Genomic DNA, 12,207 nt, shown 5'->3' with positions numbered 1-12,207 from the left:
CCGGGCCACTGATATTGGCCACAGCTTGTGATCTGGTGCCGGTGTGGGAATTCCTGTGGTTATCCTCACCAACTGTGACACCAGCCCCCCCTTTAATTTCCTGGCTAATTGAAGACCTGCTCTGACTGCCTTGATAATAGTCACCTATCAGTTTACTTTCTGCAGGCAGGCAGCCATGAAGAGGTTCAAGTTAAGGAAATAATGGTGCAGAATATCAGTGCTACATAATATAGCTACAAAATGGGAAGCACAAAGTTCAGGTCTTTATATCTGTGCAGTGCTAAACCCAGAGGACGCATGAAGGGCTGAGTGTAGCATGTTTACTGCACCACACAGGACTCAAAGAGCTTGTTAAATGTACTTTTGAGTAGTGCAAATGAATGTTTTCATTGTGAGAATGGGGCAACCCACTCATGGTCTTCATCCTTGATGACAAGAAAAAAATCAGTTTCCAGTAGAAGTTCAAACCACAAACAGTTTCACCCATCCGAAACAGACTGCAACATCTCCACTGCATTTCCACATTGTATGTGGAAGTAATGAGATTGTTAAATAGTTATTCGATAAAGACATCTGAGTCAATCAAGCATCTCAGACACAATTAAAGAGAACTACACTGCTGTAATATAACCAGTTGAAGTGTTTTTAAATTAATCACATTAAATAATCGTTTAGAAAAGCATCAGTTGATCAATCTGATTAACCACTAAGAAAATCAGTGTGTCATGGTTTTGGTTTTAGTTTCTATAGTGGTGGTTTTAAAATATATCCTATTTTTAAAAAAGACTGCTTTTGTTTACAGTAAAGTACATTAAGTTAAATATATTAAAGTATTTAGCAGCAAAATTTAGATATATGCATAAATTGTCCTGAAGAGTAGACACATTTGAAAACTCTAGCACCACCTAAAGGCTACTTAAAGAACATGCTCACCACTAACCCTTTCTAACAGCTGCAGTCGTTGGTAAATAACTCTTGTGCGTCATACAGCTACCACTATTCACCGTTTCCTTCCTATTGTTTTGCATTGTCTGCCACTTCAGCAGGTCATCCGTACTATGAGGCTACGGCTCCACTGAACAGGATTATTAAGCAATCATGAGTGCAGGCACTGAACCGCCTTAAAAACAAACAAGCAAGCAAAAAAAAAACACCACTCAATCTGATGGAATAATATCTACAAACTGATCAGTGAATTACAAAATTTCAATTGTATTTTTATTGGAAAATTATTGAAAACAATGTAAGCATCAAAAACATAGGCATTGGATAGAATATGGCTAGTACTCAAGCTTTAACTGTGTCCTTACAGAGTGCCTTAAATACCAAGCATTGAGATTTCTACATAGGATCGCTAAAAATACATGTCACACTTTTCTAAATTTACTTTATAAAATGTCACTGTACAATAAAGGTTCAACAAGTGGCAAGTCTATACAAACATAGTGTAGAGAAACCATTTAGTAGAACTATCAAGAGAAATTAAAATATAACAAAATAAAATAAATTCATTTTTTTTGAATATCTGAAGATTACGGTAAGCTCCAAAAGTCTAAATATAATAATTTGTAAAAATGAACAGATCAATCGGGATCTAATAAAGTGGCATGCAAACATTTGGCCGCCCTGGTCAAAACCTGTTACTGTGAAGATTTAAGTGAGTGGAAGATGAGCTGATCTCCAAAAGGCATAAAACTGGAGAGGAAACACCATCTTCAACATTTTAAGCAAGACTGGTCAATTAGTTTTCAGTTTTCTACAACTTCAGAGTGAGCACAAAAGAGTCTGAGCTCTCATAACCAAAGTCTCAGACCTAACTTCGCTTGTCAGGGCTTTGACTTGTTCACAATCATCAGCCAGAAAGGCCAGGTGATACAAATCTAAAACTTTCTAAACAGACTCCTCAAACTTTGAATAACAGCAAATTCTGGAAGCAAACATCCTACAAAAAGCTGAAGATGAAAAAAGGGTGGCTTTCAGAATCGGACAATGATCCAAAACACGCCCCAAACGCTCGACAGTTTGCCCTCAAGAGGTGCAAGCTGAAGGTTTTGTCATGGCCCGTCATCATTAAAATCTGTGGATAGACCTCAAAAGAGCAGTGCACGCGAGACAGCCAAAGAATATGACAGAGCGAGACGGCTTTCTGAAGGAGGAATGGGGAAAAAACCCCGACAAGAACTGAAGACTCTTTGCTGGCAACAAACAGCTCAGTGTGCGGGGTGGCCAAACCTTTGCTTTAGGCCTTTTTCCTTTCGTGTTATTTTGATACTGTAAAATATGAAGATGAAGTAATCTTGCTTAAAATTGTTAAGAGATGTGTCATCTTCAACTTCACGGATTTTGGAAATGAGGTCATCTTCTCCCCCTTTTCCTTCACTGTTGACCAGGAGTTGCCAAACCTTTGCATGCTACTGTATCACAGCCACCAAATGATACAAAATTTGCAAGTATTTCATCATTGCTCATTAAGAGACCCCACAGAGGCATATTCTGGTCCATAGAGGAACCGCGCACCGTGGACTGTGCACTGTCCCGACATAATGTACGCTGCCAATTTGTGTCATGAAACCTTTCGACTGATTACTGCGTGATAATATGTTACGAGATGTGGATTTTGTGCAAAAATTATCTACCAAGAAATTATTGTTATCAACCCAGGTCAGAAACTAGTGTACAAGGAGTCCACATCAGTAACATCCATGCATGAAAAAACAAAACAAAAACAGGATCCATACAAATAAAAAGGCAAGATGTAAAATATTTACCAACAGTTACAAAAATATCAACATGAATAAATTAATTTCCTCTACATTTCTTTACTGCCCACCCATCTACCGTCTTGTTTTTCCAACAAATGGAAAAGAAACCAGGCAAACGCAGAGAAGGCTTCTCTTCATCCGAGGCGGAGAAGCCCATTTGTACGTCGCTGTGTCCTTTGCTACTCTAATCGAGAGTCCGGCCCTGCCATTGTGTGTGCATCCATGTCATCAGAGAGCGTGAAATACATGTATGACAGTAGTAACTGTTTTACAACAATTAAAAATGTGAAAGCAGACAATCAGGAAGCAATCTTCAGAGGGAAATAAAGTGAAGGCCTGAACTCTATGACCTGTTAAAATCCTCTAAAATCTGAGCTACAGTGGTCTGACAGCAGGTTGTTAGGCATCGATTGCTTGCTTGTGATAATGTACCAGCTACCGTCACATGCTAGGTCAGACAGGTGGTTTCTCATAGCAGACTTGCAAGGCTGGTGGTTGGGCCGTTCTGGGCTTGGATCTGGACAGGAGGGGGGCCATCAGTCCACTGAAAAACAGACAGAGAAATACTGTCATCTCAGCACTACAAAACATGGACACAACAGATAATGACATGTAAATATGTACACCAAAAGAAAAAGAGATAACAAGTAATGAAAAGTAAACTTGAAGAACCGCGTTCATCTGCTTCACATACACTGATGAGGTTATGCTCGGGGAGGCTGCAGGCAGCAATGTGGTCCTGCAGCAGCTGCTGGGAGAAGTTCTGATGCATCTGAGCTGCTTCATGGGCATCCATGGTGTTTCCAAGGGCCTTGTTCAAGTCTGCAAGCACAACACACAGTCAGAAATCTGCTTTCAACCATTAGGCTTCTCATGACAAAGTATTCTCACTGTAAAAGGTCTGCAAGATCAGAGCTTTCTATAATAGTGTTAACAGGTAATAAATCTAAGAGCATAAGTGATGTTTGTTAAGAGATAAGTCACAATGTACCTTTCAATAATGCTGAAGACCAGAGCTGAACAGACATGTCAGGGATCTTGCTGGCCAGCTGCATGGCAGGTACAACCATGTTGTTGCTTTCCTGAAAGACAAAAGGTCAACTTTTTAGAAAACAAAACAGGTGTCGGTCTCCATTTATAAAGGCTGTAATGGCAGAAAGACATGGAGCACAGATGCATCAGGCAGGGTGGAGCTGGGTGTTTCACCTGCTACACACTTTGTAGCGTGCAGTTGTGCACCAGCTTCAATATGAGTTTTACCAAGTGACAATGCAGTTGGCTCTACAGGTGTTTGGAAGCGTGGGCTCTAGTAACTGGCACTGAATGAATTCACTTGGCGGTCTTAACTGCAGGATCATGGACACACATTTGATTTGATTGGTTGATTTTATTGTGAATTGTAAAAACACCACAAGCCTGTTCTGTTGCATCATATCCTGTGCAATGAAGTATTTATTTTATAGTTTTTAAACAGATTGTACTCGTTTCTTTCAATTTTATGCAGTTTTTAATCTGCTGTAGAGCGGCAGAGCTGCACATAGAAGAAGAAATAAATTAAAAACAATAGACCAAGCATGTAATAATAGAGATGAGCAGCGTGACGCTTCTGTGGTCAGTGTAGAGGCTTCAGTTGATTATCATGGACGTGTTCAACTGTGGGCATGCTGCAGCAGACCTGCCGAGCTGCATCTGTGCCCTATGTATCTTGGCCGGAAGCATCAAGAGAGTTTTGAAACATTTGTATGCTGAGCTATTTTGGATCCTGTGTGGGCAGAAGACATTCGTCCTCCCTAGGTAATCATTTCTGCACACAAAATAATAAATAATCTGCACACATCTGTCATTTTTAAACTCACGTTACTTAATCAGAAACAAATGAATTACACTTGATGCCTCAAACTGGTTATTGTTGCAAAGGGATTGAAGCTCACAGTTGTTGTGGCCACTCTGGTCAGTTAGGGAGGAGCACTTGGACTGTTAGCAGCTGACTAGTAGATATATTTTAGTACAGAGGTGCTGCCAATTGTCCTTACATCAAAACCTTACTTGTAACCTGTGTTGGCGTGACTCAGTTCATCGGGTGTTGTGGGAAGTAGATCTCTTGTGTGTGAGTCAAGAATTGCTGCCTGTTATCAAAGTACATGCAACGGGCAGAGAGTTTTCTTTGAAGAACAGTCGAATATCAAATACTATTTTTATTTAAAATGCCAGCTCCTAGTTTACTGGAATTAGTCACTGAATATTTCAAATATTCCGATAGGATCTCACAGTATTTCTCCGTCAGTTGATGCTGGATCTCTACCAAAGGGCTCGTTCTTTTTGCTCTGCCATCTTAGGTGAGCAAAAGAATGGAACGTCCCATTTATCACCAGTGCACCTCCCTCTGCAAAACACCATTAACGAAGGTGTTCGGAGGGGGGTTGTGCTCTGACCCCAACCAATGGTACCCATGCTTTGCTGATGCACAACAGCATGCTTTCTCACCTCAGGTATAACGTCTCAGCACTTTTTAGTTTCAAGATGATTAAGCTCGTCTGGCTCGGCTTCAATCACCGCTGCACTGATATGCCTCCACCATTTCAACAATAACGGGTTTAGAGCTCATCTGACCTCAACCTTAGCCGACATAACAAATCTATGTTCACCAATAGATGCAGTATTAGCCACACAAGGATAACTGAAAGGAGCTTACTGGTAAAGATATGAGGTCTGGATATGTAAAAAAAATAAACTTGTACGAGTGTACAAAATGTTCTTATTTTGTACAAAATGTTCTTATTTTGTACAAAATGTGTTAATGGTTTTGTTAATGGCAGCTCATGGCACATCAAGGGGATGAACAAGAACGGGCTGGATAAATCAGAACATTTTCTTTTTATCTTGATTCAATTACAAAATATACGACAACATGTTCTGTTGTGGTGACCCAGCTGTTTTAACACCTGTCGTTCAAACCAATTCACAGCCCAAACAGTAAAAGCTAAAAAATCAAGCTTCTATGTGAAAATTAGGCACATCGGCCATGTGTTTAGTCTTACTCTGTGGTTGCCCAGCACATAGAAGATGTGGCCCAGCAGAACCAGGGAGCAGGCAGTCAGTCTGTTCAGATCCTCAGCATTAGACATCTTCAGGGTCTCCCTTAGGAAACGCCTAAAAAAGAAAAATATGTTTAAAAGCAGGCGCAGGGTGGATCTGTTGGCGTGTTTGCATGAAATAATTTAAGATTTGTCATACTTGGCCTCGTTGTAGCGTCCTTGAAAGAAGGACAGGAGTCCCCTGATGTAGAAGGCTGCAGCGCGGAGGCAATGGGAGCTGAATCAAAAACAAAGACAACAGTTGCACCTTTAATGGTCTGAACTGTTTTTAACAAGACGTATTGCTGTATTATCCGGTATTATTTACAAAAACTGTAAGAAAAAAAAACCCCTTATGACTCTTACCTTACTGGGAAGTTATGGTCTGGATTTATTCTCTCTAGCAGGCTGTACAGCTGAAGAAGAAATTAAAACAGTAAATGAGCTTAAAATGTATCTGTTATTAGTTATTATTGCAAGAGCTGTCTGCACTCAGGTTTGTTTTCTGAAAACAAGATACTGATTTCATGCAAAATAACTTAAATCCACTGACTGTGCTCTGAAATAAAGAAGATCAGGATCACTGAAATCAGTGGTTCCCAACCTTTTTTCCTTGAAGTCCCCCTTGCCTGTGTCCAAGATAAGCCAGCCCCCCCTCCAACCCCACCTCCTACCCGCATACACACACTAAAAGAATAAAGTGATTAATTACAAACTTTTATTTGCAAAAATAAAAGGTCAGAGGTAATAAATAGCTTAATGAATTTAAATGTTGGCCAAAAATATGTTTTAATTTGGATTATACAGTGTTGATTATCCAGTTGGGTGTGTTATTATATAATATAATAATAATATAATAAATTTAATGTGCACAAATATAATTTTGGTAACCTCACAACTTCAGCAGAGACAAAACTGTGCACAGCCCCTGCGATCTCTAGCGCCCTCCCCAGTGACTTAAATGATCAAAGTACTGTACTGAGTGGAAGATTTTTAGTCACGTGAGTAACTCGCCACCGCCCTCTGGTGGCCAAACTACATAATGGCAACACTGTTTCTAAATTACAAGAAAAACGTAGCATATTTGGCTTTTCATGCAGCAATTTCTTGTTTCTGTTACTCTGTGGTCTACATGTAAGCCAATACCAAGATATCAGCAATGTCATCAGGCTGTACAGAGAAGTTAACAGCAAACATCATATGATGTGTACCAATGCTTCTTTTAGAAGGGTTCATTGCATTACTGTGTTGTGATTTCAAGCTGTGACCCATTATTACTTAACGTACCTCCTGGTGTCGGTTTCCTTCCCTAATGTAGACACTGGCTAAGTTGGTTACAATGTATGTCCACAGTTCCTGATGTGTGGTGAGCTGAAACGCAACAGAATGGACGTGTTTAAGAGTGGAGGAGAAATCAGCTGCAGCAGAGAGAAGAAGAGAAAAGAGAGGAAGACACTAAGGACAGTATGTGAAGGGAGGCAACAACATCGCTGTCTGTACTCACCCTCAAAGCTGTGGTAAACTGTGCCTCTGCATTATCCATGCAGTTCACGGAGATACAGTAGAGACCCTGGGATTTGAAAGGAGCAAAAGAATACATCGACCATTACAGATGTCAATTTGTCATCAAAACAGGGATATTGTTACAGTATCTACAGCATTTGTGACACAGTTTTAAATGAACCCTGTAAAAGGCTCTTAAATATGTACTTGATGGCTGCATCCATGATATAATGCTATAAGATTGAGGTTAAAGCTACATGACTCAGGCATATCATCAGCATCCTCTCCTGCTGTTGATCCATGTAATGTCTACAAGCGAGCAGCATTGTTTTCAGTGTAGAGCCAATTCATCCCATAGCATGGTATTCAAAATATGATGTCAAAATAATAAAATGTGGACTAATGAAAATATTATTCCCTCTGACATAACACTTGAACTGTTTGGATGCTTACTATGGAGGAATAACCTTGTTGGGCAAGCAACCCAGTGACGAGATTGAGGGTTTACTTTATTGTTCATAATTTCCAGTCAGTGTGCTTCAAGTTTACAAGCCACAAGTTTGGCAAACGTAATGGTTTCTAACGCATGTTTAGCTGGAGTTGTGGGAGTGCAAACGTCCTCAAAGCAAACACAGAGCAGGACTGAGCTGCCATCTTTACTCTAAATTCTGACATAGTTGCATCTTGGCTCACATTGACGTAACCAGTAAACAGTGAATCTGTCGGTCCTGAATGGGTATTTTTCCAACGCAATTCCTCAAAATAAAGCAGAAAGCCAATAACATGCCTTTGGATATAACTGTTAGTTACTACTGTAGGTAGTATGTTTTTAGCCAGACAAAGTGTAATCCACTCCTAGCATATTGGCTCTTGTGTTTTAGGCTTTTGAAAGACTATAAAAGAAGATGCCACCCTCTGAACTCTTCACATTCTGAGTATCGCTCTTCTTACAACGTCATGCACACTGCATCAACATGTTGAGAAATGCAAAGCTTGACATGCCTGCTGGTACCTATTTACAGTTACTAAGCTATGATTAGCAAGTTCCTGTGCAGAGGAGGGGTTTGGGGAAAGGTCAATTTCTTTTAGCTTAAAAAACAAAGTCAATGAGCGTTCACCACTGAAAATATGTCTCACAGATATGTTTATACCGGACTTTACAGAGAAATCTGTTTGTGTGAATTTGTGACCATGTTGTGAAACTTGGAGTTTTGTCTTGACTTGCAGCAATATCCCCGATCACTCACAGGCACAGACAGCACGAGGCTGAAAATACTCACTAGTAGCGTGTGAAGCTGAGCAGCGTGGTTGGTGAATAGCCTGGGGGACTGTTGGCACAGCTGGCACACCTGTGAGATCTGAATAGACAGAACAGGGAGCCGGCATTACAAGCATGAAAATCGATTTTTGTGACGTTACAAAGTAGAGCTCTTGAGGCTCCTGGACTTTGCTGCACGATCGACTTCGGCATAATAAATAAACCAAAACTCAAGAAATGACCAGGCACACAGAAACAACACACCTCCTGTAATGCAGTGGCCTTGTGGCCCGTGACGAGTCTACACATGATGATGTGTTCCAGTAGAATGACTTGAAAGGTAGAGAGGATGGGGCTACAGTCCAACACTGAATAATGGAGATAAAAATTAAAAAGTGTACAAAAGCAATTAGTGAATTTTTTAAACAGCTCCTCATTATATAGTTACTCACACTTTAATATTGTTTACAAAAGCAAACGAACAAGTTGAGTAACTCACTTTTCAGCTTCTCTAGTTGCATAAGAGCCTTGTCTGTGTACTTCTGGGCTTTCTCCAAATAGCCTGCTTGCATGGAGTGCATAACTGTCACCTGTAACATGACAAGAAAGAGGACACATTAAACACTGACTGTGCATGTCAAACAAAAGAGCTACACAATGACCGAAACATGTGGCAAAGAGAGAAGTGGCATTACCAAATAGACGAGGACACACATGTGCTCCTTGGGCAGCCAGTGGAAGAGGTCAGCTGGGTTGCTGGGCAGAATCTCATCATCGTGGAGTGTAGATATGGTCTGGATGCACTGCTGCAGCTGCTTCAGACACGGCTTCACACTCTTCACCTGATATGGACGCAACAATATATCACATCTCAGCTTCATGCAGTCTGAGAAAACCAGACATCAAAACAGGTTTATCACCTAATTCCTTCATGCTATCAGCATATGGCCACATGCTAATTAATACATTTCCCGCGTGATAATAATGCTGTTTTTAAGCTCCAGTGAATAACTCTGTTTATCTAACCCTTCCAGACTGGTTTTCCTACCTGTCCAGCATCCAGGTAGTGTGTGACCTGGAGGACCAGGAAGAAGACCCTCAGGGACTCCTTCTGGATGGGGTTTCCCTGCCAGTTTTCTACAATAGTTCCGCACAGTGTGAGCAGAGGATGCACCTCCCCGAGCTTCCTCTCCATTAGCAGTAACTACAAGATGATAAAAAAAAACATTGCCACAATCAGAACCTGACAGGCCGTTTTATTGGGCACTATTTAAGTTTTGATATGATTAAAAAAAAACAAAGATGCAAGAAAGCTATGTGTGCTGTGTTGGGACATGAGTCAACATTTATACTGCCATGGTGCAAGAGCACAACAACAAAACAAAGTGAAGCAGAGCAGATGACTCACCATTCCTTTACTGAGGAGAAACAAAGCCCTAAAAAACAAAAGAAATTAAATAAGCTTCACAGCATCAAGTTCTCATGATCTATGCTTACAAACACTTTATGCCATTTTTGCATTGGGAGCAAAGGGCGCACAAGTGTCAAGACAAATACCATGTCAAAATGTACTGAGAGCTGGTGAAATGCGTTCATCTGGAGAGAGGAGAGCACTTGTTCGTGCACATGTTCATGAAGATGAACAACAGACAGTTGTTCTCTGTGCAATGGGAACTTTGTGATGTTTTTCCTTTAATTCACTTCATATTACGTGGGTTGTCTGGGCTCACAATGAAAAGACAACGTAAGAAATGTGACAAGATGTAGCTTTAGCTACTCGAAATTGAATTTCACATAGTGGCTAAATAGAGCACAGATTCAGCTTCTGTAGAGGACTACTGGGAATGAAAAGTCAGTGTCAAAACAGAGTTGCTGTCCAGAGTTTCATAGTCCACTTCCCATTATCTGCTTTGGGATAGTCTTTGAGATGGCAAACCATTGATACACACGTGCAAACTAAAAGGAAGTGGATCTGGGGGGGTGTAATGTAAGGCATTATAAATTACTCATAATGGTCTATAAATACTTTTGCAGATTGCAGATTAACAGCAATGTTTGATTCTAAACACTAAAACCATTAAATATGCAGCCAGCAGAGGATTGGGTGACATTTACCTGGTATATTCTGACCCAACCACTCGGGCGTACTCGGCTCCAACTCCCAGCAGGTCACATGCTGACACCAAGTCTTTTTCCAGAGTATGAAGTTGCTGAAAGAGACGAGAACATGCCTGACGTCACTGGAGGCTCTTTTACCGCTGGACACAAAGTGTGGACTCCAGCAAAATCTAACTAAAACAGATACAATGCAAGTGTGAGCAAACAGCACTCAGACTGACTGCCAGGAGCTTATCAAGGCTGCTCTCATACAAACTCAAACACTGTTGGACCTGCACATGAAAGTGACTTGTGAAACAATGTCACCCCTGTAGGGACACACTTCTACCATTGCACTCATACATACCGCCAACTGGAACAACAATCTGCAGTGCCAGTATGGTGTTTGTTGTGAAATCTGGATGGCCTTACGCAGCAGGGGTTTCGCAGAGTCCACCAAATTCTGGAAATGATGATAATGAGATGATTAAAATGGATCAAGAAGACAGTAACACCAAGACACAGCCTACTCTGCATGCACAACTTCTAATACTGTGTCAATTCCACTGTTAGCTAAGCACAGCTAAGCTAGCGTTAATGTTATTTCAACCTCACAACAACTCACGTTAACGTTATTTCATTGGTGACCAAAAACGAGCTTACCTGTTGGCAGAAGAGTTCCGACAAAATGCTGGCAGCTTCAAATTTGACATCTTCAAACTGAGGGACTTGCTGAGATATAAACCACTGCAAAACAAAAGGTACAAAATGTCAGCGGCGTCATGTAGTCGGCGTTTGCTATCTTTTATGAAGCAGTAACGTTTATAATCCCGTTACAGTTACAGCGGTTTATTTGGCTCGCGCCAGAGAAAGACCGAAAGCGGCCGCCTCGAGACGAATATATAAAAAAACAAAATGTATATCTCAACTTCTTTACAAAATTAGCCTTCCTGAATATACAGCTATTTAAGGATTTCCGCCGTTTGCGGTTTCCGCTGCCTACGGCCTACACCCGTGCGCTTCTCCGCTGCATCCCCGTTCTTTCCTACATCGAACGTCCCTCACCGCTTTCTCCAGGTGGCTGCGGGCCAGCTCGCTGTTCTTGGTGTGGTGATAGAGGACCGAGCCCAACTGAAGATGTGTTCGGGCCTCAATCCTCTGCGGAGGCTTAAACTGAAACACTGCCTGTAGACAGTGCACACAGAGCCGAATTTTGGGCGGACTGGAGGTTCGGAAATGTTCCGCAAAGCCGAGAAGGGCGAGGTACCAGCGCTCCGGGGCCTCAACGTTTGACGCCATTTTCCCCGACAACAACAAGTTTTTCAGCGCTATGGCCAGACTCCCGGGTTGCCAGGTTCGGTCACGTAGAACCCACAACCAAAGCGTCTAAAGCCTTAATCCATCCCTTTTGTTTACTTTTATTCTTTGAAGTAACCATTTAATCATGTATGACAAACAACTGCTACACGATTTAATAAACTACTTTTTTACCAGTAAAAATAATTTAATATAG

The 12,207-nt window shown here is 41.2% G+C and overlaps 1 protein-coding gene across 1 annotated transcript; it reads right to left on the bottom strand.

Moving 5' to 3' along the window:
• Positions 1-1,204: 1,204 nt before the first annotated feature.
• Positions 1,205-12,040, bottom strand: LOC139329943 (MAU2 chromatid cohesion factor homolog). Its single transcript, XM_070960608.1, has 18 exons — positions 11,760-12,040; positions 11,358-11,441; positions 11,062-11,157; positions 10,713-10,807; positions 10,006-10,033; positions 9,646-9,801; positions 9,293-9,439; positions 9,097-9,187; positions 8,862-8,965; positions 8,620-8,697; positions 7,341-7,406; positions 7,124-7,207; positions 6,203-6,252; positions 5,997-6,074; positions 5,801-5,912; positions 3,754-3,844; positions 3,457-3,584; positions 1,205-3,306 (listed from the first exon to the last, which is right to left on the bottom strand). The coding sequence occupies exons 1-18, from the start codon at positions 11,991-11,993 to the stop codon at positions 3,232-3,234; spliced, it is 1,797 nt and encodes a 598-aa protein (XP_070816709.1). The 5' UTR covers positions 11,994-12,040; the 3' UTR covers positions 1,205-3,231.
• Between the last annotated feature and the right edge of the window lie 167 nt (positions 12,041-12,207).

The sequence above is a fragment of the Chaetodon trifascialis genome, chromosome 4 (assembly GCF_039877785.1).
Source record: "Chaetodon trifascialis isolate fChaTrf1 chromosome 4, fChaTrf1.hap1, whole genome shotgun sequence".
Taxonomy (NCBI): Eukaryota; Metazoa; Chordata; class Actinopteri; order Chaetodontiformes; family Chaetodontidae; genus Chaetodon; species Chaetodon trifascialis.
Note: the sequence above shows the minus strand (reverse complement) of the source record. Positions and strands in the feature narration are given on the sequence as shown.

Excerpts from the sequence above, each read along its gene's own strand:
- LOC139329943 (XM_070960608.1), bottom strand. The coding sequence starts at position 11,993 with ATGGCGTCAAACGTTGAGGCCCCGGAGCGCTGGTACCTCGCCCTTCTC. Across the intron at positions 7,208-7,340 it reads AGTTTACCACAGCTTTGAGG|CTCACCACACATCAGGAACT; the intron begins GTGAGTACAGAC and ends GTTGCGTTTCAG. Across the intron at positions 5,913-5,996 it reads GGACGCTACAACGAGGCCAA|GCGTTTCCTAAGGGAGACCC; the intron begins GTATGACAAATC and ends TTTCTTTTTTAG.